A 27,525-nucleotide genomic window follows, 5' to 3' on the forward strand; every position below is an offset into this window, starting at 1 on the left:
CCTTGTTCTTGTAAAATGTGTATTTTTTCCACAAACAATGTTATATTAGACTTAGACTTCCTTTTATTGTCATTCAAATTTTATCTTTACAGTACAGATAAGAACGGAATTTTGTTGAATTAGCTCATTGCAGTGCAGGATAAATGATACATGTTTTCCTTATAACAGTATTGACTCTAAATACTGTACATATATTGTTATGTTTACACCAGGGAATTTCATTTTATGACTCCCCCTGCCCTCCATTACAACATACATTTTTTTATTTATGTGAAATAGTTTTTATACTTAAAAAAATCAAAATTAAATATAATTTAATTTAATGCATGTTTTGGACTCAAATTAATTCAGGGAAAATAAAATGTGAAATAACCAATTTAACATAATTAAAACATACATTTGCACATCTTCCTGAAACAACTCCAACACTAACTCTGGGAAATACGAATGCCCAGGGACATTTGCCATTATAATCATTGTCAGTGACGTAGCAGGAAGGGGCTTGGATTACGTATAGAGAGGGGCTTTGTTTTTACATCAATGCTCCTGCTGTCTTTTGTGTGTTGCCAAACAGCGGGAGGGAAAAAGTGCAATGTTGTTCTTTATTTATTGGTATTTGTTTATGGTCGTGTGTTGCTGTGCACATGCAGCTACTTGCTAAAAGCCTAAATGTCAATACCAAAAGAACTACAGCAAAGAAAATACATATTTTTCAGCCAAACATCTCCTGAGATCTTTGTGGTAATGCATATTGTGTCACTTTTGACTGTTATTTTTTAATAAAAAGGGAACATTCCACCCAAACTGTGATTGAACTTTACATTTAATTACATTTTCTATATTTTAAAGATACATTCATCTACATAAATGTGTTTTGTGTGAAGCGTTTCATTCTGCTTGCAGCTGCTCATTTACACAATTAAATAGATATGATAAACAAGTAGATCAGTGTGTATGTTCAGTATACACACTAGTGGAATAATAATAGCATCTGCTGCACATTCTGGCCTGAAACAAAGCAGATTACAGCAGATTGGGAAATTAATATCTTATTTTTACAAATGGGTTTGACTATACAGTATAATATTGTAGGCAAGGCAAGGTAAGGCAAGGCACGTTTATTTATAGAGGACAATTCATACATAAGGCAATTCAAAGTGCTCTACAGAAAATTAAAAGAAGGCAAAAATAAAAATATAAAATCATATTTCAAATTAAATTACAAAATATAATTATCGTAAAAACAATCATTATTAATTAATCAAAGAGTGTAGATAAAATATAAAATTAAATACAAGTGTTGGAATATAAAGACAATATAACATACATCCATAAACGTGGATGTATATGAAAAAGTGCAATATATTTATCTGTACAGTAATCTATTTATTTATATCTGCACCTTATTGCTCTTTTATCCTGCACTACAACGAGCTAATGCAACAAAAATGTGTTCTTATCTGTACTGTAAAGTTCAAATTTGAATTAAGGAAGTCTAAGTCTATGTCTAAATCTTTTCAGCCTGGATTTCAACATTGCCAAAGTTAAGGCCTCTCTCAAATCTTCAGGAAGACTATTCGAGATTTTAGAAGCATAAAACTGAAATGCAGTTTCACCATGTTTGGTCCTGACTCTAGGCACCAGCAAGAGACCACTCCCTGAGGATCTCAGAGCTTGAGATGGTTTGTATGGCTTTAACATGTCAGAGATGTACTTTGGCACAAGACCATGAAAAGACTTGTACACAAGGAGAGCCATTTTAGAGTCCATTCTCTGAGCAACAGGAAGCTAGTGGAGTGACCTGACCACTGGACTAATATGGTCGTATTTTCTGGTTCTAGTCAGGACTTGAGCAGCAGCATTTTTGATGTACTGCAGCTGATTTACAGCTCGTTTAGAGAGCCCAGTGAGAAGGCCATTACAATAGTCTAACCTGCTGGAGACAAAAGCATGGATTAGTCTTTCTAAGCCTGATTTAGACATTAGTTCTCTGATTTTGGCAATGTTTTTCAGGTGGTAAAAAGCTGCTGATGTTACTGACCTAATGTGGCTGTTAAAATTCAAGTCTGAGTCCATTATTACCCCTAGATTTCTAATTGTTAACTTAATCTGATCATTAGGTTTCAGGGAGCGTGTCTAAAGGTGACTAATAATAGTTTATCTTGGTTTCTGTGGGCCAAAGACAATAATTACAGTTTTGTCTGAGTTGAGCTGAAGAAAATTGGTTTGCATCCGCACACTGATCTGTTCTATGCAGTGACAAAGTGAATCAACAGAGCAATGATCACGTGCTGTCAGTGACACGTAGATCTGAAAGTTATCTGCGTAGTTGTGGTAGAACACGTTGAAGCTGCGTATTAGCTGACCTAGTGGCAGCATGTATAAGTTGAACAATAGGGGTCCCAGTATCGAGCCCTGAGGATTCCCACAGGTCATAGCCACATGGTAGAGACACAGGAACAAAATATGTCCTGTGATGACGATAGGACTTGAACCAGTTAAGAGCAGAAGCAGATATTCCCACCCAGTGGGAACCTCTAACCTCTGTATTAAGATAGTACGGTCAACTGTGTCAAAGGCAGTACTCAGGTCCAGCAGAACCAAGACTGAGACTCTGTGTTCAGGCGGATATCATTTGTTACCTTGATCAGCATTGTTTCATTGCTGTGGCGGTGCCTGAAGTCTGAGTGGAAAATATCAAAAACATTTTTAAACAGGAGAAAGTCACTAAGCTGTTGGTATACAACTTTTTCAAGGACCTTGCCCATAAATGGCAGGTTTGATATGGGCCGATAGTTCTTCAGTACTGTGGCATCAAAACTAGAGTTAAGGCTTTTGGAAATATTCCAGTCTGAAGTGAGATGTTAACTAGACGAGCAAATTGTGGTAACGACCTGCTCAGCACAGATTTTAGACATCTAGTGCAGTGTTTTTCAACCTTTTTTGAGCCAAGGCAAATTTTTTGCGTTGAAAATAAACGAAACTCAGTTGACAGTAAAAAGTCGTTGTCGCAATTGTTGGATATGACTTTAAACCATAACCAACCATGCATCAATATAGCTCTTGTCTCAAAGTAGATGTACTGTCACAACCTGTCACATCACGCCGTGACTTATTTTGAGTTTTTTGCTGTTTTCCTGTGTGTAGTGTTTTAGTTCTTGTCTTGCGCTCCTATTTTGGTGGCTTTTTCTCTTTTTTTTGGTATTTTCCTGTAGCAGTTTCATGTCTTCCTTTGAGCGATATTTCCCGCATCTACTTTGTTTTAGCCATCAAGAATATTTCAGTTGTTTTTATCCTTCTTCGTGGGGAGATTGTTGATTGTCATGTCATGTTCGGATGTACATTGTGGACGCCGTCTTTGCTCCACAGTAAGTCTTTCCTGTCGTCCAGCATTCTGTTTTTGTTGACTTTGAAGCCAGTTCAGTTTTAGTTTTGTTCTGCATAGCCTTCCCTAAGCTTCAATGCTTTTTCTTAGTGGCACCCACCTTTTGTTTATTTTTGGTTTAAGCTTTAGACACCTTTTTACCTGCACGCTGCCTCCCGCTGTTTCCGACATCTACAAAGCAATTAGCTACCGGCTGCCACCTAATGATATGGAAGAGTATTACACGGTTACTCTGCCGAGCTCTAGACAGCACCGACACTCAACAACAAATAATTTGCAGACTATAATTATAAGTTTGCAAAAAATATTTTTTAACCCAAATAGGTGATAATCTCCCACGGCACGCCCGACTGTATCTCACGGCACACCAGTGTGCCGCGGCACAGTGGTTGAAAAACACTGATCTAGGGGGTAACTCATCAAGGCAGCATGTTGATGGACTCAGACTGTGGATGATTTCTTCAACAGGAGGGAAATGTGCCAGCTCTAGTTGACTCGCTGACTGCAGAGTAGCTATTTGTTTCTCAGGAAATATTGCATTTTTAATGCCTTGAACTTGATCCATCCATTCATCCACAGAATTATCATGAAAAGATATTGCAAACTCATTGCCCTTTGATGCGGAAATTAGTTCTTTTGAAAGTGAAATTGGAGGGTTTGTTAATCTGTTGAATGTAGCAGTGTTGTTTTTGACAACCATCTTACATTTAGTCTTAGTCTTAGTCTTTTGGACTAAAATGCTTATTAGTTTTAGTCACATTTTAGTCACTTCTATATGTGATAGTTTTAGTCCAGTTTTAGTCGACGAAAACTCAAAAGGGTTTTAGTCTAGTTTTAGTCGATGAAAAGTCAAAAATGTTTTAGTCTAGTTTTAGTCAAAAAAAAAAGAATAAAAAGTATAGTATAAGTATAGTCTTTTAACAAATTAATTTAGGTCAATAATTATTGGAGATTGCTGTTGGGCAGTGTCACACATAAGTTGTGAAAATAGCAGCAGATCTATAAGTTCAACCCATTGTAAGCTTGCAGATCTGCTATTTTCACAAATAATAACAATAAAGGAATGGTTTTAGACATATAAGGTTTCCACCCAACAGCAAATTTCTGATCCAAGGATTGTTTATTACACACAGATAAAGTGGTAACAGTGGAATCAAAGTTCATTACTCCAAAAAAGCCAAAAAACAAAAACATTCTACTTCAGCAATTGTGGCTTTCTCAGAATTTCTTTAAGTACAATGAACATAAACATGCCCAAAATATGAGTGATGGATGAGGAACACATATGCTCAACTTGGCCCTGTCTGCCAGTGCAATTACAACAGATATCATACAACCCCACTCTTTAATTTGTGCAAACCATGTAATAAAATAATTAATTCCTGAGGTACAGTGAGGTAGGTTGTAAGTTATACCAGAGAGTTATACTGTACATACTTGAAAGTATGAAACAAACATGTTCTTAAGTTTTTGGAACAAAAAAGACCACCCTGTAAATACTGTAAACACCAGTAAATTCAATAAATAAAAACAATAACAACAGTCACAGTGTTTAATATGAATTAGAGGAGGGCCTGTCTCAAAACAAGAACAAACTTAATATCACAATCACATATCTGTATCTGTACTAATAATAGTAACAACTTGCTGTTAGCAAAATTAGCCTACTGACCTCGATTTAGTTTCAGAAAAGCGCTTCACTCTAAAATGGCTCTTGCGCTGTTTCGACGGCCACGAGTGAGGTCACCTGTTATGCTAAACACTCTCTCAGCAAATGCTTGAGATGCTGGCATGTCCACAAGATCTAAGGCGATAGGTTTTAGGCTTGGGTAAACAGAATCTCCCTGTGCAGCCCAAAATTCAAGGGCAGTCTCACTCTCTTCGTTTGTAGGCTGTGACAGCTGCTCCTTGAATTTCTTCATTTCCTCCTTGACACATGGCTTTGAGCAGCTAGACCTGGATGGCCGGCTTGCTTTTGACAAGAATTTGAATCTGGGCCGCTTTCTTTGTAGTCTCTCTTCCTTTTCTTCCTCCTCTGGCTCCTCATGTTCATCCTCCTCTTCCCGTACAACTGGTAACACCAAATGAGTAATGTACTCTTCTGCTTTTTCCAGAAGCGCTGTAATTTGCTCATCATCATTTTCAAGGAGTGCTTCTGAAACTGTTGGGTCGAGAAAGCATGCAGCAGCAGCGAGCGGTGAAAACTTAGAGTTTGTGTGATCAAGAAAGCAACTGAACCGCTTGTCCATGTTTGCCTTCATCTTCTTTGCCAGAGAAGCTAGGTCCTTGAAGCTAAAACCCTGGGCATGGGGGAACTCAGACAGATGACCTTGCAGGTCCAGAAGGGCAGGCACAACAAGGGATAAAGACTGTGTGTCGCTCTGGAGCATCTGGGTATGCTCAGTGAAGGGGAGGAGTAAATCTCTTAGAGCAGTCAGCCTCTGCCACTCACTTGGAAGTAGATATAGTCCCAACTCATCCCATCCGCAACTTGAACTACTGAGTCCTTGATCTGAAGAAGCCGTGATATCATCAGATATGTGCTGGACCATCTAGTAGGGCAGTCTTTGACCAGAGTTAGTTGACACAGCTGCAGCAGTCGCTCAGTTGCCACCGATGACTTGCGGAAGAGCTTGACAAGCTCTCTAACTTTGCCCAGCAGTCGGCTGACACTTGCATCTTTCTGGACCATGTTCACCACGAGTTGCAGTGTGTGTACAACACATGGAGTCCTGTGTCCAAACCTAGATAGATAAGACAAAAACACAGAGAATAAGACACTTTATTAATCTAATATAGGAAATTTAGTAAAATTGGCATGAACAATACCATACAATACAATAAACAATAGCTATAAGTGACTATAACCTAGCATAACTCAATGAGACTGACATTCTGAAATTGTTAATTAACAGCAAACTGAAATAATTTACCTTTGGTCTTCAACCACCTCAGAGTCTTCAGTGTCACTTGTCTCGGCGGAATCTTCCTCGGAGCTGGCTGATGCATCCGATTCATTAGGTTTGAACGCTGCAACCATGTTGCTTCCGTTATCTGTTATGACTGTCAGAATTTTGTGTTGTGGTATTCCCCAGTCCTCTGTGCATCGGTCAACACTGGTTTTTATACATTCTGCAGTGTGTGGGTGGGTGATCTGGTCAAGTCTCAACAATATGTGCTTTGCTTTTGACCAAGTATGCATGCATTCACTTGTGTGTGTGAAAAGCCGTAGATATTATGTGACTGGGCCGGCACACAAAGGCAGTGCCTTTAAGGTTTATTGGCGCTCTGTATTTCTCTCTACGTCCATGTACACAGCGGCGTTTTAAAAAGTCATAAATTTTACTTTTTGAAACCGATACTAATAATTTTGAAACCGATACCGATAATTTCCGATATTACATTTTAAAGCATATATAGGCCGATAATATCGGCAGTCCGATAATATCGGACATCTCTAGTTTTGAGTTTTGTAAGAAACGGTTGCACCTTTATATCATTCAAAGAATTCTAATTGGTCGTGGACCTGAATAACTCCACAAGTTGGCAATAAGGTAGCAGCATATCAATCAACTTTCAAAATGACTTGATATCTCCCTGCGGCCAAATTCCTTATTACATGACGTCTTGCAGGTCAGATTTGAAGACACTGGCGAGCAGTTTGGACACCCCTGATCTAGATAAAGATGCTGATAAAGGAATGTATTACAGTTTGAGTCTGTTGGCACCAATTCAGCATAGGCAGATGTCTGTGCTTTACTCAATGACATGTCATTGAGTCTAGCCCTTGAATTATAAGGGCGAGACTTCATAGACCAGCACTTTTAGAGACAAAACAAAGTTTTCCCCAGACTATTATGTAAAGTAACACATGAAAGTGTCATCGGTTAACCCACCTTTAACAAGCTCGGACTTGTAGCCACTCCTCATATTCTCCAGGATGCTGGCGTAGAAAGGTTGGGCCAACTCTGCGGGCATCGCTGAATGGAAGTCCGGCTTGTTGCCTTTAAGAATGCACTGCAGGGTGAACTGACTCACACACAGCACCTCAAAATTCCGGTCCATGACACTTTTGCTCCATGCCCGCCCATTCTCGTCCTCAAAAAGCCGCAGATTGAGTATCTTACGTACTCTGCAGGCAAGAAAAAACAAGTTGAGAAAACACTGAGAAATACAGAAACTCTGAGCTGATTAAGAGAATAATTGATTAACCTAGTTTCATAAAACAAAGGCTAAATAAGGTTGTTAATGAAAATAGAAATAAAAACAACTTTTTTGTAAATAAAAAAGGTTTTGTAACCCTTGTTACATTGATTAGTTTAAAGCTTCTGTGAAAGGACTGCAGTCTACCTTGTCTGTATGCACATGTGTTATGTGAGCAAGTTTTAATGTTGTAAATTTGATGTTTTATGTGTTGTTTACTGTTTTTAATGTAACCTTGCTGCTGCCCTCTTGGCCAGGTCTCCCTTGGAAAAGAGATATTTGATCTTAATGGGATTTTACCTGGTTAAATAAAGGCTAAATAAAAATTAAAAAATTAAAAAATGTACTTTTTAATGTGCGTTTAAATATCCACATTACAAAATATAAGCAAAGGTCAAACAATCCTATGAAAAAGATACTGGATTTTTGTGCTCCTTAAAGAGGACCTTTTATACAAAACCAACCCATCTTACCTATTAGTACCCCTTTTTGTGTATTTGGGATCTGTATATATTTGAAATCAAACCATGGACGTATGGCATAGATATTTATAAAACCAATCTTGCCTTCCTTCATACTTCTTCCAAAAAAGTTTGGAATTTGCCCCACTTATGAAGTTTTTCCCCAGTCTCCCTATATGGTCAAGTTTTACCCGAAGAGCTTTGCGCAAGTCTGCCATTGGTAGTCAATAAGCTCCTTCTTTTTCTCTATCATTTTGTTGTGGGGCAGACTGGCTCGTACATGCACATGCGTCCTGCGCTGTTGCCATTTCTAATACAAAGTAACTTATAGTTCGGACTTATATTTGTCAGTAGACTCCATATGGAAGCGCAAAAAACTACAACATGGCTGACGGGGAGAAGACGCAGTCTGAGTGGAGGCACGAAAATTAGACGGCCCACAAAACGGCGCATTCTAAAAGAGATAGTCAGAAAGCTACTAGAAAATGCTGTGTAAAACATTAACTATGCAAAATTTTGACCAAAGAACCACCATTACATGTTATGAAGACCACAAGGAAGTGTTTTAGTGTGAAGAAAGTGAGTGTAAGACAGTTCTGGGAAGAAGTGGATGATAGTCATTGAATTAAACAACGAAATCATGACTGAGGTTGTAGTCAATTTGGTCAATTAAAACCAAAGGAGATATAGCATGTAAATCTGCTGTTAAAATGTTGGTTACTGTACTTTTATTGAAAATTGCTTGACTATTGAAAATGAGAGCAGAATATGCTTCCTCTCGTTAATTCAACATAAAGTGTTGGTTGCACTTTGTTCTGACACCTCCCTGGTGTGCAGACCCAGTTCCGTGTCAGCGTCCTAGTACTAATCATCCACACCAACTTCCCAAAACTGTTCTAAATGCAGTAACATGCAGGACTTGATTGATTGATTGAGACTTTTATTAGTAGGTTGCACAGTGAAGTACATATTCCGTACAATTGACCACTAAATGGTAACACCCGAATAAGTTTTTCAACTTGTTTAAGTCGGGGTCCACTTAAATTGATTCATGATACAGATACATACTATCATATATACTATCATCATAATACAGTCATCACACAAGATAATCACAATGAATTATTTACATTATTTACAATCAGGGGTGTGGAGGGGGGGTTAGGATATGGACATCAAGTAGTGGACATAGAGAGTATTTTGTCATCCCGTATTTTGTCATCCCGTTCCAGATAGCGATAAGTCGAGTTGCAAGTCTTTTTACATTTTGTCAAGTCGAGTCTAAAGTCATCAAATTCATGACTCGAGTCTGACTCGAGTCAATGTCATGTGACTCGAGTTTGTAAAGAAAGATTTCAAAATAGTATTTAAGTTCAAAAGTTAAAGTCCCAACGATAGTCACACACACACACTAGGTGTGGTGAAATTATCTTCTGCATTTGACCCATCCGCATGTTCACCCCCTGGGAGGTGAGGGGAGCAGTGAGCAGCAGCGGTGGCCGCGCTCAGGAATCATTTTGGTGATTTAACCCCCAGAGAGGCAACGGGTCCCATTTTTATAGTCTTTGGTATGACTCGGCCGGGGTTTGAACTCAAGACCTTCCAGTCTCAGGGCGGACACTCTAACCACTAGGCCACTCAGCAGGTCAATTATTATTATTATCAATTATTGATTATAATAAAAAAAGGAACATCTGATGACTCATGTCAAATAATTGTTTTTAGGATACATTACATTTATTTTATTGTGATAACTTAAAAATGTCTACAGTACTATTGGGGTTTGAGTTATGTTTTTGCTGCAGTACATAACTCTAGGTAATGTTGTCTGTTGTAAATCCGTTTGTCATGATCCGTTGCCCGAGCCATGGCTTGATTTATGTTTTGTGGCTTTTGTCTGTTTCTGTGCCCTAACCTCTTTCCTTTACTTTTGGTTTCCATGTACACTAATTCTCCACACATGCCCTCGTTTTAGTAATTAGTGTTCCCCACCAGCTGTTTGGTTAATCACTCCCCTTTATACGTATGTTCTAGTCACCTAGCACAAGTCGCTCGGTCAATGCAACTAAGGCTGCAGCTAACGATTATTTTTCTATCGATTAATCCATAGATAATTTTTTTCGATTAATCGGTTAATCTATAGATTATTTTTTCGATTCATCTATAGATTATTTTTCCTTTTACCGATTATTTTTTATTTTATTTTATTTAAAATGAAGATGAAAAAATAAAAGTAGGCCAGTTTTTTCAAAAGGCATGGCTTTTATTTACAAAAAAAAAAAGTATGGCCACTCAGTCAACATTGACAACAACATGACAAAATATTCTGTAACAATATAAACATTTAAAACTTTTAACATTTAACAAAATTAAAAGTAGCTTATTTGCTTTTTAATGTGCAAATATAAAAGTAAACATCCAGTGCAAATCTTAATATTCTGCAATAGTATAAGCATTTCAAAAGTAAAAGTATTGCTTATTTTGCTTTAAAATGTGCAAAAATAAAGATAAACATCCAATACAAAAAAGTGCAAAACGAAATATTCTGTAACAACAGTGTAAACATTTCAACAAAAGTGAAAGTATTGCTTATTTGCTAAAATGTGCAAAAATAAAGATAAACATCCAATACAAAAAAGTGCCAATCTAAATATTCTGGAGCACTGTAAACATTAAGTATTGCTTTTAAAATGTGCAAAATAAACATCCAGTCCAACACAGTACACAATAACCAATTCTACTCATTCCAGTGAGTGACTAACAGTTGTAATGAAGAAAGGTTAGCATGTCTACTTGCTTTGCTTCTTTTCTTGTTTACAATATTCCCAGCAGCTGAAAATAGGCGCTCAGAAGGGGTCGATGTGGCTGGAACTGAGAGGTAATTAGCCTTCACCTCAAGCCAGGACTGCGAGTGAGCTGAGCTGCAGTTTAAGTTTCTAGTAGGTCAACGGGCTCATAGTGATGTTACTAGTAGTTGACTGGGAGGTGTTTATTATCATTTGGGGAGAGTCCGCTGCCTGATGCTCACCTGCTAAACACCTATCTGCTCGACGCTGAAGCGCTGACTACATGCGCTATGAATACGCACTGCTGATTGGCTGATAATGCTGCGTGTGTACCAATCAGATGGTTGTGTGGGTGGGACAATGCTGCGTGTGTACCAATTAGGGATGGGCTATACCACACTTTTAGGATTCGATACGATACCGACACTTTTTCTTGCATTTTCATCGATACCGATACCGATACCAATAATTTCTTATTGGCAATTTTTTGTCACTCAAAAATATTATTACTATTGTTATTATTTAAGACAAATCACAAGACAAATACAGACCATTTATACCACATTTATTATGGTCAATATATAATAAAAGTAAAATTTAATTAAATAACATAAATATGACAAATAAATTAAATATTATATATAATAATAACTATATATTATATATAATAATAATTAAATATTAGGGCTTTCCAATTAACAGTCAAATCCGAATTGCAAGAAGCTGCAGTTATTTTTTAAAGTTTGTGATATAATTAGCAATTAATGAAATATGAAATAGGCTAATGTTTTCGAAATGTAAGAAATCATGTTACAGATTAAAACCAAAATCACATTCAATCATATAGTCAAGATTTTCTTGGAAAAAAATAAAACTGTAATGCAAAGATGAAGAATCTCAAAATTGTATCTCTTTCTTATCTTGTTTTAAATACTCAAGCAATTTTCAACTAACAGTAAATTCCTCTGTGTGGAAATTATTTGAATTTAGGATAATCATTTAAACAAAAATATTCAGTAAACATTACTAAAAAAAACAAAAAAACAATGCCTGTTTTAAGTCAACAATTGGACAACACTGGATATGCCTGGCTGCATCGCTGTCGGCTGGCTGTGTGTGTGTTGCACGTTGACGACGCTCATTCGCTGTCTCCTGTCACGTGACTGGGCCAGCTCTATACTCTGCCAGGTACAGGGGTGTCCCAGCACATAGTAAGTTAAGTAAGTCATCAAAAACATCTGAAAGTGATGCTTGCACCCCCCACACGCCGTTTTTTTGGTTTATATCGATACTTTTTTCAGAAAAGTGATGCCAAATGAGTAGCGTGTGAGTATCGATATATCGATACCACAGGATCGATACGCACATCCCTAGTACCAATCAGATGGTTGTATGGGTGGGACAATGCTGCGTGCTGAGACAGAGGAGCAAAGCAACTTGTTAAGACTTTAGCAGCTAAAGTTAGCTTTAGCTTAGAAACTCGTTCGGTACACCCCCGTACCGAACCGAAAGCCCCGTACCGAAACGGTTCAATACAAAACACATACCGTTACACCCCTAGCAGATACAAATGACACATTCATGTTTTTGTGTAATGATGACAACGTATGCTAACGCGGACGATTGACTAGTTGATGGTTGATGGTTTTCTTTTCAAATGTTCGTTCATAGCCGTTGTGCTGCTATGATAGGCCATTTCCGCTCGACACAGTGTGCATACAACAACATTATTAGGCTGTGTATTGAAATACTCCCACACTTTTGACGACTTTTGGCGTGCGTTTTTCCCCTCGCTCGCACAGTCTGCTTTGCGCTCCGCCATGACGGTAGTGTGACGTAAATATGCGACGCGCCGACGCACAAAAACGGCGTCGACGTATTTACGTAACCGATGACGTCGACTACGTCGACGCGTCGTTTCAGCCTTAAATGCAACATTTACGTTTCACCTTGTTTTCACCATGCTTAAGTGTTTTCCCTCATTATAGACTCTCGTTGTTCACCCTTGGTGACTATTTGGTTTTTGGCTTGATGCTTATTTAGCGTCTGAGGTTTTGTATTTTGTTGTCCTGCTACAAGGAATTAAAAGACATACTCCTGCTTGTCTTTTTGCATTGGAGGGAACACAACCATCGCAGCCATGCGTTCCAAACCGTTATTGCCATGCAAGAACGTCACAGGCTTAAGGCAGGGAGTCCAAGTCATGAGGAGAAAGGAGCAAAACTACGTACAGTATAACAGTGGATATTTTACAAGAGTTCACAAAAAAGCGGAAAATGGTGCTGCTTGCTTGTAGTAAGTGCAGTCCACATTGTGACTTGCCACAGCCAAAAATCCTAGACACTCAAGTAATATAAAACAAAACTTAAAAAAAAAAAAAATGGACGTGCCTTGGCTTCATTATGATGCAGTGCAGAAGGGAGTTTTGTGTTATTTCATTTCAATTAACCAGGACAAATGTACACTATTTTCTGTAGAAATCAGAATCCACCTTTATCACTTTTAGATTTAGAAATTGGAAAAAAGCTATTGAAAAATTTGGAGCTCATAAAAATAGTCAGACACATCAGCATGCAGTCTCTGTGACTGTACAGGAAAGTCACCCTATTAATGCACAGTTGTCCAGTATTTTGGCAACAACAAACATTTTTTTAATTTTGCACAGAATTGTATAATTTAAAAGTTTCTTTCCCATCCATCCATCTTCTTCTGCTAATCCGAAGTCGGGTCGCGGTAGCAGCAGCCTAAGCGAAGAAGCCCAGACTTCCCTCTACTTCAGCCACTTCGTCCAGCTCCTCCTGGGGGATCACGAGGCGTTCCCAGGCCATCTGAGAGACTCCTCTACGTGTCCTGGATCTTCCCCGTGGCCTTCTACCGGTTGGACATGCATTCGGTGGGCACCCTGACCAGATGCCCGAACCACCTCATCTGGCTCCTCTCGAGGTGGAGGAGCAGCGGCTTTACTTTGAGCTCCTCCCGGGTGACAGAGCTTCTCACTCTACCTCTAAGGGAGAGCCCGCCACCTGACGGAGAAAACTCATTTTGGCCGCTTGTACCCGTGATCTTGTCCTTTTGGTCATAACCCAAAGCTCATGACCATAGGTGAGGATGGGTAAATTAAGAGCTTTGCCTTCCGGCTCAGCTTCTTTTTCTCCACGACGGACCGATGCAGGGTCCGCATCAGTGCAGAGATCCGCCTGTCGATCTCACGGTCCACTCTTCCCTCACTCGTGAACCAGACCCCAAGGTACTTGAACTGTTCCTCATGGGGCACAATCTCCTCCCCTCCCAGTTTTTTTCCCTTGAATTTGTTTTAGTACAAAACATGCATCAAATTAAGTTTGATTTAAAAATGCCCGACATTGTGTCACATTCTTTGTAATGGGGGAGGCTAAGCGTCTCTGGGCTAGCATGGACACTGTGTGGCATGGAATCAGCAATCTTGAAATATAAACCACCTACGGTTCCGAGATGATCTGGAGACTTTTCCAACCCTCTTAGTCACTTTGTCTTCGTTAAAAACTACAAATCCATCATCTATTTCTGACGTTATTGGAAATTGTACTCGTGTCTGGAGACTCTTGACTTCTGATGCTCTGTAGTTAGTCTCCCTGACGAGCAGCAGGTGCAACCGTGAGCTCCTTCACCGTGCCAAAGCTCTCACAGGTAGGCAGAGAATTAATTTCTCCTCCTTGAGAGACCAGCAGCTGCCACTGCCTCAGACATCACTGAAAGTGAGCTCATATGAAGAATGTCTTTCATTTTTCTCCAACTCCTCCTGATCAATGTTTGTGTCCGACCAGAACGTTTTGAAACTCTATGTGAGACATCGCCAGGATTCAGGCCAGACTTTCCGTTAGACTTTAGTGTGCGTTTGTGAGTTTAAAGGTCACCAAGAGGCTTCAGTCAAGTTCTTCCGCACTGAACCCACCCAAGCATTCCTTTACGTCGCTTGCTTTGTGCACTGGGAAGAGAAAAAAGGGCCAACCCCAAACTGTGCTTATGCAGACACGTCCCGACTCATGAGCCTTGGATCTATTTTAGCTTTCTAAAGTGAAAGGCAGTCATTTGCTTCAGTAATTGGCAGCACTGAGCTGCCGAAGCATGACAATTGTTTCAGCTTAACAACATAATTGGGCAAAGGGCTTGTCACACAGAACTATGGTGAGACAGCAATACAATAGAGGAGGAAGTGCACTAATGTGAATTGCACTTGCCTCCGTGATAAACTATAACAAATTGTATACACATACACGTACACACATGAGGGGCTGTTAGGTGTGTATGAGAGTGTTTTAGTAGTGTGTGTGAGAGAAAAACATTTCAGTTGTTTATGTGAGAGCATTTCAGTAGTGTATGTAAGAGGCAATTCTGAATAATGTCCCTAACAGCCCCTCATACACACATATACACATTTAACACTACATTCATGGTCAGATGATTGAAGAATAGAAATAGTAGAAATAGTTTGCATGAAAGTTTTCTCAACTGGAATCATTACATTTACCCGGGTTTTCAGTAAGTCGGTCTGCATGTGCAATGAAACTCTGTCCCATATTGACATAGTAGTAATAACCAGGCCGAAAAACTAAGTAGATATTGATGCTTCATTTTGGTGCTAAATTAAGAGCTACTATTATTAATAAAATAATTGTTTGTTCAAAATATGTATTTGTATACTATACATTTGTATGCTCAGAAGGACAGGCAGCATTCCCAAAAAAGTGCATATCTCCTTGAAATAGAGATCGAAAGGTGCGGCATTGAAGTATTGCACAAAATAAAATGTGTTTATGTATTGAGCCAAAACACTGCTATTCAGATTTGGTATAAAATGTTTTTAAAAAGGCCATGTTGTAAAACATTGTATTGATACAATGTTGATTGTTCATAAATATCCTTTAAACCTGACGTTGAAAAAAACATAGTTGTATTTGTAAATTGAGACAATGTTTATGTCTAATGTTGGATCCACGTAGTAATTTCAATGGTCAAATCAACATCACAACCTGACATTGAATAAACGTCGTCAAAAAGCATGTTTTTTCAACGTTGTATTTGTGTTGTAAAATATTGATGGGTAAATGACCTAAATTTAATGGTCAAATCAACGTCAGAACCCAACATTGATTAAACAACATAAAAAACATGTTGTTTCAACGTTAGGTTTGAGTTGCTCAACTTCAGGACCTAATTCAACAAGTTCTCAACGTTGTTTCAATGTCTTGTGCCTGCTGGGGAGGGTGTTTTTAAACCTAATCATTTCCACAAAATGTGTCCTTATGCTATCATTTATGAGTATTTCCCTGACAGCTGCTGGTTTGGGTCTCATAGACAAGTCAAAGATAGAAATTAATTTGTCCCATTTTAGAGTAAGGCTGTAACATAACAAAATGTGGGATAAGTGAAGCGCTGTGAATATTTTCCTGATGCACTCTACAATACTTACAAACAATACTAAAAAAATAACAGAAGCAACAAAATCAATAATAGTTGTAATAATGATAGTAACATCAGTAATAGTTGTTTAATGGTTTTAATCCGGGAGATCGCAAAAAGCCGCTGCCTGACCAGGGCTCAGAAAATCTGTTGAGACTCCTCCCACCCCACCAAGGACTATTTTCACTGCTGGACTCTAGAAAGAGGTTCCGCAGCCTCCGTAGCATAACCTCAAGGTTTCTGTAACACCTTCTTTCCTCAGGCCATAAGACTCTTGAACGCATCATAATAATCCCCTCAATTCCCCCTCAAAACGGATTACCTCGCTGGACTATAAAGACAATATAACATACATCCATAAACGTGGATGCATATGCAAAAGTGCAATATATTTATCTGTACAGTAATCTATTTATTTATATCTGCACCTTATTGCTCTTTTATCCTGCACTACAACGCGCTAATGCAACGAAATTTCGTTCTTATCTGTACTGTAAAGTTCAAATTTGAATGACAATAAAAGGAAGTCTAAGTCTAAGTCTAATCCAAAAATTGATTATTGAAAAAAAAAAATACTATCTTTTGTTTTTTAAATAAAGAATTATTGAAAATTATGAATTGATTTAGAATCAGAATAAATAAAAACAGCGTTTTAGATGTAAATAAATTTTTTTAGCATCCCTACTAAACAAAATACTCGCCACTCATTCGGAATGGAGAGAAAAGTGTGACGATCTGTCACTTCACTTCTGGTTGTGGTTCCTCGTTTGGTGTTTGTTTCCTGTCGGCGCTCTTATTTTTGTTCCCCTTCCTGCATGTCTCCCTGAGCGCTCGTTTCCCTCACCTGTCCCTGATTGGTAGCCTGGCACACCTGGTTGGAGTTGCCAATCACGCTGCGATTTATGCCTGCCTCGCCTGTTTTACCATGAATTAATTAACGTGGACCCCGACTTAAACAAGTTGAAAAACTTTTTCGGGTGTTAACATTTAGTGGTCAATTGTACGGAATATGTACTGTACTGTGCAATCTACTGATGAAAGTTTAAATCAATCAATCAATCAATCAATCAATCAATCAATCAATCAATCAATCGGGGACGGTGTGGCGTGGTTGGAACAGTGGCCGTGCCAGCAACCTGAGGGTTCCTGGTTCAATCCCCACCTTCTACCAACCTCGTCACGTCCGTTGTGTCCTTGAGCAAGACACTTCACCCTTGCTCCTGATGGGTCGTGGTTAGGGCCTTGCATGGCAGCTCCCGCCATCGGTGTGTGAATGTGTGTGTGAATGGGTGAATGTGGAAATAGTGTCAAAGCGCTTTGAGTACCTTGAAGATAGAAAAGCGCTATACAAGTATAACCCATAACCCATAACCCATAATCAGTCCTCAGTGCTCCAGGATTGATTGTGTTTAGGACCGTTTGCATGTATGACTGCTTCCTCCTATTTTGAGTATTTTAAAGACTCCTACCTGCATGTCATGCTCCTGTTTTCTGCATCTTGGGGTCACAACCTACCGCAGCCATGCGGGTTCCTCACAAAATCCTCCAGCACTGAGGAACAGGCGAGGCAGGCATAAATCGCCGCCTGATTGGCTAGAAGACAAAAAGAAGCTAGAAGACAAAAATAACGGGAATAAACATGGAAAAATGCCGCTACGTAAAATGAAAGGATACTGAAATACTGAACAAAAACCATGTAAGTAAACACGAGGTGATGACAGGCGGCGTATGGAAGCTGAGAGCTGATTGGTGGAGACGCAAGCTGCACAACAACACATTCATAACAACTTGATACAGGTCTTTACACAATCAAGTAGAATACTTTGTACCATCCTTCATGGTCACTTGTCATTTCCTAGAAAGCCTATCATTGGTGAATGATCAACAAACATAACAGTGGGACAACCTTGCAAGAGATGTATTGCTGTAAGTATCCAAAGAAAGTTAAAGTTAAGTTAAAGTTAAAGTACCAATGATTGTAACACACACACGAGGTGTGGTGAAATTTGTCCTCTGCATTTGACCCATCCCCTTGATCATCCGCTGGGAGGTGAGGGGAGCAGTGGGGAGCAGTGGGCAGCAGCGGTGCCGCGCCCGGGAATCATTTTTGGTGATTTAACCCCCAATTCCAACCCTTGATGCTGAGTGCCAAGCAGGGAGGTAATGGGTCCCATTTTTTTTATAGTCTTTGGTATGACTCAGTCGGGGTTTGAACTCACAACCTACCGATCTCAGGGCGGACACTCTGCAGACCTGGGCATTGTACGGCCCGCGGGCCGCATCCGGCCCTTTGCGCATCCCTGTCCGGCCCGCGTGAGGCCAATCATAAATTACAAAATACATTTCAAAAAGTATCTATGTCGAGTGTGCAATACAACGGTGCTGCTTTTGTTTTGAAAAGTGTTTTTTGTATTACTTCCGTGTGGACGTATGCGCGTGTGCGATTGTGAGTGAATTGAACGGCGCAATTACAAATGACAAAATAAAGTTTAAAAAACATCTATGTCGTGCGCGCAATACAACTGTGCTGCTTTTATTTTGAAATGTGTTATTTATGCCGTATGTCCGGGGGGAACCTGTGAGTGAAGGTGCATAGAGACAAGTGATGAGACGCTAAAAAAAGAAAAGTTGATGAGGAATGGCGTGTTTTGGACTGGCAAGTATTTCTTTACATAAATTAATGGTAAAGCCGTGTGCTTAATGTGTGGTACACAGGTTGCTGTGTTTAAATATCATTTTAATCGCCACTACACGAAGAAACACGAGGGAAAATACCGGAATGTGTCTGATGAAGCGCGCGCAAGGGAGGCTGATGCGTTGATGGTAAAACTGCAAACCCAACAAGGACTTTGTGCCATATTTCACACCCCCAGAGATGCAGCCGTCAGGACAAGTTTCGTCATTTCTCACAAAAGCGCCAGAAAAAGTAAGGCGTTTTCTGACGGAGAGTTTATTAAGGAGTGCTTATTGGACTTTGTTGCGCTGATAATGCCCGGAGACATGGACTGTTTTTCGCTAACTTTGGATGAGAGCTCTGATGCAGTCAATTAAAGAGACAACCACAGGTAATGACTTGTTCACAGAGGTAAATGCGTGTTGGGACAAGCTGGCAGGTGTGACAATCCAATCCACTTTATTTATATAGCACATTTAAACAACAAAATGTTTCCAAAGTGCTGCACAACAATATTAAAAACAATATTCAAATATTATCCTTAGCTCCACCAATGACTGAATAAAAAGAAAAAACAATTACATATAAAACCAATATAAAAAACAATATAAAATAAATATGATTAAAAACTATTTTTAACAACAGGTGGTTGTCCAAATCTGATGGGGAAAAATGTTGGATAATGCAGGATAAAGTGACCATCAAAAGCAATCTGCTTTTGTATAAAGTTAAGTTAGGTTAAATTAAATTATTATTATTATTATCATCATTATTATTTATCTTACGGTATATCAAAAATAATATTGAGCAAAATTTAATTGAAATATTGTCGTGTGGCCCTCCAGCAGTGCTCGGGTTGCTTATGCGGCCCCCGGTGAAAATTAATTGCCCACCCCTGCTCTAACCACTAGGCCACTGAGTAGGTCACTGAGGGGCAAAGTGAAATATATTATTATTTACTCCAACATGCTGTGAGCCAAGAGTTTTAGGACATATTTATTCATCCTGGGACAATGTGCAAGCTCAGCATTCTCTCAAGCTCAAATGTGAAAGTGAATATAACTAAACAAGCCTGCAGGTTTAAGATCCAATCATGGAGCACATTTGAAAGCTCACCTTTCACTGCTCCCTGAAATGATGTCCGTATTAATCAGTCGTCGTTTTTGGCCAACTGTAGAAAAAAAAAAAAGCCTGCTGTCATACCTCATAACCGTATAACACAATGAGAATGTTATATCGCTCAATTATTCTACCTTATTTCAATTATTGTGCAGAAATATGGGGAAATACATACCACAGCAACATAATGCCTTTATTTCTTTTACAGAAAAGAGTAATGTGTATTATTTTTAAAGTAAGATATAGAGACCACAAATCCACTCTTCATTAGGGCAGGATTATGAAAACTAAAAGTCATTGTAGAATTGCATACTCTATTAGTGATGTTCAAACCTAGAAATAAAGTTCTTCCGAAGGACTTACAAAAGTTATTTGTGTTCACATCTGAAGATGAGAATCACAGAAGGCCGGATGATTTTAAGTATCCAAGAGTGCGAACAAATTTGAAACTAACGTGCTTGTCTGTTATTGGTGTGAAAGCATGGAATTCTCTAAAGAAAGACTTAAAAAGTTGCAAGAATATTTTTGATTTTAAAAAGAGTTACAAAAAGAGACAACTGGAATTATATCAAACTGATTTTTGATTTTGATGCTTAAACGAAAATTAAAAAGTATGTTGGAGTCCGGGTGTTGGTGGAGGGAACAATAAAGTCATCTAAATAATTTGTTTTAAAAAAGGGGGCAAAAACTATAAGAATAATATTCTTCCATCTGCTCCTTTCTGATCATGGAAATGTATAAGAAACAAAAAACAATGAAAGTGTGAACTGTACATGGCTTGTATATATGCATTTTCATGAAAGGAATAAAAAGAAATCATGATAGAAAAAGATGATACGGAAAAGCGAGTATACCTTCACATTTCTGCTTTACTATGGAAAGGAAACTCGGATATACTTTAGAGTAGTCAGCGTGCAGCCTGTATAGATTTACCACACAGATAGGGATGGGTACCTTTCACATTTGAACTGATTTAGTACCAATTTTCGGCACATGGGAGTCCATACCGGTACCTCAACAGTACCAATTTTCGGGACCTTTGTGTGAGTTCATGTGGTAAAAATTTTTTATTTGTTTAATAATAAAATGTCATTATTTTAATGAACATTTAACACCCTACGCTGTTAATGATAACTTTTATATGCTGTTTTCTTACACTTCTCATTGAGTCTCAATGGCAAGTATGCAACAGGAAGTGGTCTTTGCTATTTATTTTAATATGTCGTTCTAGTCTTTTGTTGTGCCCTACAAAATGTAACGAACGGGTCGCATGGTGATGCGGAGGTCGTTCTCCCAGGGTGCAGACGGACTCCGGAGAAGCGTGCAGGTAGGAAATGATTTATTGGTATAAATCATACAGGGAAAAACAAGGGCACGGGAGGCAAAAGCTAAGGAGGCTAGCGCGGGAGCTAGCATACAAAGACGAATCAAAACTAACCATTGTTACCTGTTGCGGGATGCAAACTAGGAAGCCAGACAGTGTGTGGCGAGCAACGTTAATAAATAGCACTCTGATTAGTGCCTGGCAGCAGGTGAGCATCCCAGATACTAATCAGAGGCAGCTGCAACTAATCAGCACCAATGTAACTGAAAACACAAACCCAGGAGTGCAGAAAACAGAACTGAGGTAGTCAAAACTAAACGACGAAAACATGATCCAGGCAACGGATCATAACACAAAATATTTATATTGTAAGTACCGTACCTACTACACACCAGCTGTTTGATTGTAATGTGCATCCGAGTTGTAGTTTTCATTATCAAATTCGGAGGTGTTGAAATTGCCTTGTAAAATCGCCAATGCTAATCAGTAGCATGAATATGGTATATATATTAGCATCGAGCTTGCATATTTTGAAAAGGAGAGTCTTACTTTTGAGCGCTTTTTATTTGGCATGCTCAGCACATAGATATCTTGTTGCACCATGCAACAAACACACACGCACACGTTGTGTATTGTCAGCTAATGATAGCGATAGCCACTAACGTTAGCGGTAAGAGGGGGTTGGGGGCCTAACGCATACTGGAGACACCGCAATGAGTAGATTGGTAAAGGCAGACCTGCTCGTTAACTAATGCAATGAAATAAAAGTGCATTATTCTGTTTTCATATCCAATTGGTAAATAAATAAAAAATTAATGCAACAACATTTTGTCGTGAAAAAGCTTTTTTTTGACAGTTATTTAACTTAAGGACCACATACTTACTTAGGAAACAAATAGGCATAAAAAAAATTATCATTAAAAAATATGTTCAAGTAGGCGCCTATTTGTATATTCAGACAAAACTGGACAATCATGCACTATATTAATTTATATTATTATGTTTTTTCAACTTGTACTTCTTTATGTCATTGCCTGAAATAAATAAATAAATGAAAATATTATATGTTTATAGCTAAGACTTCCTTAAAACCAGCAGGTGAGTTCTCGCACTCCAAGCCCCGCCCCCTCTTTGTAAAAAATAGTGCCGGTAGTATAAAACGGAAAAAATAAAATATGAAAAAACTAAAATGTTCATTAAAAAAATTGTAATCGTTAATATCGGTGTAAAAAAAATCGGAAGATTGGCATTAACCACAAAAAAATATGTTTTTGAATGTCTGTGTTTAATTTATCACTTCAGCATTTTACAACACCAATATTTGTTCTTTTGTGTCAATATAACTTTTTTTTACAATGCCAAGTTTTTTTTTTTCGATACCAAAACTTCCTGGCAGTCTTCTGGCTCCATGACTTGGTTGCTACATTTAGCGAGTTATCCGACTTATCTACAGACAAATCTCGTGGAGACTTCGCGAGACTCTGACATGAGCGCACGAGTGCTGCTGTGGGCCTATGCCCCATTTCAAATCACTCACATTTGTAGTTCTAAACACATTTTTGAAAAATGTTTTTTTTACTGACTTTTTGCGAAGGCGACATAGCCAATTGTGCAAATAAAATGACTGCATAAAAATACAATTCCTAGCTTTTGTGTAAATAGCATGTGTGAGTGTTCAAATTAAAATACAACCATTTGAAGCACCTTATAATAAAATCATCAGATAAAAAATTGTTTTAATTCCTTTTGAGTGCAAAAATGTGACAGTAACTGTTGGTAATAATGATTATTTTATCGTTTTTATATGAAAGTTTCTTATTCAGTCCTTTCAGAAATTTACGATGTCAGGGTCACGCCAATTTACACTAATTTAACCAAATTATGTGTGGCCTTGCAACTTTGTCCAAAGCCTGCATGTTCCCCGCACATTTTGGCCAATCAAAGTTGTCTCTGAGCGGCGCTCTCATCAAAACTTTTGTTCGTTTCTCGTGTAGACGAAGCAGAAAAAACAATGTGTAACGAAATATCAACTATTTATTGCACAAACGGCACAACTGTCTTCCTCCCGTGTACTTTCCACCAATTTCCGATGCCTGTGTGCGGCGCCAAGCCTTCTGGGTAATGTAGTACTTAACTTTTACTTCCTCCTTTCACTGTTTCCCACACATTCATTTATTTGTGGCGGACCGCCACGAAAGAATTACGTCCGCCACAAATAGATTTTTCGGCTTTTGACTCGCTCGACCGCTCATAAAAGCAATGGGACTCTGTCTGTGAATGTAGCTTGTAGTTACTATTCCGGTGCAGTAGGTGGCAGTAGCCTACTATGCATTGTAACTCCGCCAATAGCACTTAATTCACCTGGTTGGCCAGAAGAAGAAGAAGAAGAAGAAGACGATGACGAAGTAAAAGAAGAACGGACCGACCGGATCAAAATACGAGGGTAAGACGTCTTGGCAAACAAGTTCAAAAGTGGTCCGAACTTGTGCAGTGTGCAGCACCGACTCGGATTTGGGGATTGACGTGGAGCAAAGCGACTGTCAGGTGGGATCGAACTGGGTCGCCGCAGCGGGTGCTCTACCAGGTGAGATAGGTTATATCACATCGCTCGCGGCTCGTCATATATTTAACATTAATCCGCGATTTCACCGAGCGTTTCACTGACGGTGAGCAGCCTGACGCTGCTTCATTAACACCGCCGCTGTTTGACTCGGGGGCCGGGGCAGACGCACGCAGTAACAGTCACTTGTTACCAGGGGCGCCGCTAGGGATTTTGGGCCTCATGAAAATAATCTTTACAGGGCCCCCAACACAGCTGCAACATTTTTCGATGCTATTTTACATACAATTATGCATTTTAATGGTATTTTTGAAAATCATTACCATATTTTTGAAAGAAGAACAGCATCACAGTTGACATGTACAGTAGGGGAAGAACTGAGCACTCTGAATACAATGGAATTCATTTTGAGTCATTTATTTGCTGCACCACTGATTCTTAAATTGGAAATAAACTCTTCCATGAAAAAATAGCAATTATAATCAGTGGAGAGAAAAAAATCTCAGCAAAAACAAAAACGCCATCAGAATACAAAATGGCCATATATGATTTCTCATAATGTAAGTAGAACTTAATATATGAAAGAATGGTAAATATATATATAATATAACGTTGCAGACTGAGTCAAGCTTCCTTTTGCAACCTTTCAATCACTGGTCCTTGCTCAACTTTTCTCACCAAAAGCCCAACGCCGAGCCTTCTCATGTGCAAAATCACTTATCAGGTCTTTGAAGTCTAGCTTTCTAGCCAACTGACTCTCAATTGACAGCATGGCAAGACTGCAAAGTCTATCCTGAGACATTGTTTACATGTTGGTGACTAAGTCACCAACATGTAAACTTCTCTGATTGGACTGAGAGCAGTCACCCCAGTCTGCTGCACACACCACAGATGTTCTCCTCTGTTCTTACTGCACGTGTTCTATATCATGTTTTAAAAGGGTTTATGCTTTTTAAACCATTAAAATTGTTCTAAATGACTTTTATTTAATTCATTTTCCATCCATCCATCCATCCATCTTCTTCCGCTTATCCGAGGTCGGGTCGCGGGGTAGCAGCTTAAGCAGGGAAGCCCAGACTTCCCTTTCCCCAGCCACTTCGTCCAGCTCCTCCCGGGGGATCCCGAGGCGTTCCCAGGCCAGCCGGGAGACATAGTCTTCCCAACGTGTCCTGGGTCTTCCCCGTGGCCTCCTACCGGTCGGACGTGCCCTAAACACCTCCCTAAGGAGGCGTTCGGGTGGCATCCTGACCAGATGCCCGAACCACCTCATCTGGCTCCTCTCGATGTGGAGGAGCAGCGGCTTTACTTTGAGCTCCCCCCGGATGGCAGAGCTTCTCACCCTATCTCTAAGGGAGAGCCCCGCCACCCGGCGGAGGAAACTCATTTCGGCCGCTTGTACCCGTGATCTTGTCCTTTCGGTCATAACCCAAAGCTCATGACCATAGGTGAGGATGGGAACGTAGATCGACCGGTAAATTGAGAGCTTTGCCTTCCGGCTCAGCTCCTTCTTCACCACAACGGATCGATACAGCGTCCGCATTACTGAAGACGCCGCACCGATTAATTCATTTTAATTAATGAATTACCTTCATCTTTGTATTGGTTTGAGACTGTAGTAAAATGTATTATATTTTGTATTATATTATTATTATTATTTCAACACACACAGCTGCTCACCTCCTTCCTCATGTGGGGGCACTGGGGCTGATTCGGGGGCAGGAGAAGTTGGGGGCTGACTCTGAATTGACTCTGTTCAGAATGAGGCATCATTTTGACAGAGGGGAGATCAACTATTATTGAATAAGAACAGCTTGATAAATGTTTGACAGGATTGATTATTTAACTAATATAGCAGTAAAATGTAAAAATCCAGAGTTTTCTTGAGCTAACATGGTGAGAAAAGTGAGCTAGCTTATTACCACAGACAGGGACAAAGTTAATATGCATAACTTTCCACCACAACTAACAAACCCACCTTTTTTTTTGGAAATATTGGGTGACATATTGTCGACCCTTCAACTCCTTCTCCTCTCTTATTTTATTTACCTTTCTTTTTTGGCTGCCTGATTTTTAAGGCATACTGCTGTCTCCTCCGCTTTGCTCGCTGTGGCGCTGTCTGTCTGTGACAAATGGCCGGTGCTCTACCTGCAGCTGATCCAGTCGGACTGAACCATTTTACGTAAATAGAGGGGGGAAGGGAGGGCCCTGCAGGTGTTGATGCTTCCAAAACAAATAAAAGTATTGTTACCAGGACATGGAAAATAAAACATGTGTGATTATATGTTAGTTAATAACTTAGTGTCATTATTTTTTCTGTATTATAATTTCATCATCATTAGGGGCCTCTCTGGGCCCCCCTCCATCATGGGCCCCTAGAATCCGTCTCCTTTACCCCGCCCTTTTCGGCGACCCTGCCTGTTACCATACCGACGAGCTAACGTGTCCAGGTTATAACCCCGTTGTCAATAAACACACGTGGAGACGGTGCTTCAGATACTGCATTAATACTGAAGCTAAATTGTCCACTGTCCACTGCAGCATGTGAATGCAATGAAAATAATAAAATCTGAGCCAACCAGCTGTTAAAATGTTGTCCAGGTTAATGTTTTGGCCATTAAAGGCCCTTCATTTCAAGATTTCAACTGTGATCGGGCTTTAAACAGGTGGCTGACCTGTTCAGATGGGTGTAACTGCTACTGGTCAAATAATGTGAAATAGCATTTAATTTTACATGTATGCAATGCCATTTAAATGTAATTATAGATAATAATAATAATAATAATAATAATAATAAATACTGTGTATTGTTGTAAATAGTCAACGGGAAGGATTTTAGTAAGATATAAGCCATGAGCACTACACAGCCAGAAAAAAACCTAGGCAGGACTAGTAAAAATATTGGGGCAAGTAGATTTGAGAAGTCGGGCAAGTAGAAAAAAACCTTAACGTTGAACCCTGCATGTGTTGAGCTGCTGCCGCTTAAGGTTAGACGGCACTGTACATAGAGCGGTTCTGCTCGTTAGTAATAAATTCTAATGTTGGATGTTCACTCCTTCACACAGATGAGTATAGAAAAATATTTTCAACGGCCGAAAAGGGCTCGACTTGGAGAGGAGGTAGGCCTACAGTCCGGACCACAGGAGGTATTATCAAAACGGTGTAGACACTTAGAAATCTCATAAGGAAAGTGAACAGACGTCCATCAGTGTGAAAATTAATTTGCTTCCAATACTTCCAGGCTTCAACTAGTGCCGCAGCTGTGGCAGCTGGCGCAGCTGCGGCAGTAAGAGAGGGTGAGGAGAAAGGGATAGTAAGTACGCAGAGAGATGTTGTAGGAGAGGAGGAAGACAGACAGCATGTAGAGCCAGCTAGGGCGGAGGCAACAGGTGAGACTCAGCAAACACTGAAAAATAAAGCAGGGTGAGATCAGAAATGCTGTATATACAAATCTGTATATAAATACATACATAAAGTGTTGTAATTATATTCCAACTCCGCGTTCTTCTTGGTCATCGCCGCTGCCGCCGCCACCCCCCACCCCCGACCACACCACCACAAATAGATGCCTGTCCTG

At 39.5% G+C, this 27,525-nt stretch overlaps 1 protein-coding gene across 5 annotated transcripts; it reads right to left on the reverse strand.

Moving 5' to 3' along the window:
- Positions 1 to 4,936: 4,936 nt before the first annotated feature.
- Positions 4,937 to 26,058, reverse strand: LOC133633574 (D-aminoacyl-tRNA deacylase 1-like). 5 transcript variants are annotated; one of them, XM_062026142.1, is made up of 4 exons: positions 20,065 to 20,232; positions 17,744 to 17,867; positions 7,282 to 7,517; positions 4,937 to 6,129 (listed from the first exon to the last, which is right to left on the reverse strand). In XM_062026142.1, exon 4 carries the CDS (start codon positions 5,935 to 5,937, stop codon positions 5,083 to 5,085), a length of 855 nt encoding a protein of 284 aa, XP_061882126.1. In that variant the 5' UTR covers positions 5,938 to 6,129; positions 7,282 to 7,517; positions 17,744 to 17,867; positions 20,065 to 20,232; the 3' UTR covers positions 4,937 to 5,082. The 5 variants fall into 4 exon arrangements, 4 of the variants coding, with proteins under 4 accessions (XP_061882128.1, XP_061882126.1, XP_061882129.1 ...); XR_009821787.1 differs by adding an exon at positions 25,998 to 26,058 and having other exon boundaries at positions 4,937 to 7,517; positions 20,065 to 20,119; XM_062026144.1 differs by having other exon boundaries at positions 17,790 to 17,867.
- Between the last annotated feature and the right edge of the window lie 1,467 nt (positions 26,059 to 27,525).

Source organism: Entelurus aequoreus, linkage group LG18, assembly GCF_033978785.1.
Source record: "Entelurus aequoreus isolate RoL-2023_Sb linkage group LG18, RoL_Eaeq_v1.1, whole genome shotgun sequence".
Classification (NCBI taxonomy): domain Eukaryota; kingdom Metazoa; phylum Chordata; class Actinopteri; order Syngnathiformes; family Syngnathidae; genus Entelurus; species Entelurus aequoreus.

Coding starts and splice junctions, on each gene's coding strand:
- LOC133633574 (XM_062026143.1), bottom strand. CDS start 5,937: ATGGTCCAGCACATATCTGATGATATCACGGCTTCTTCAGATCAAGGA.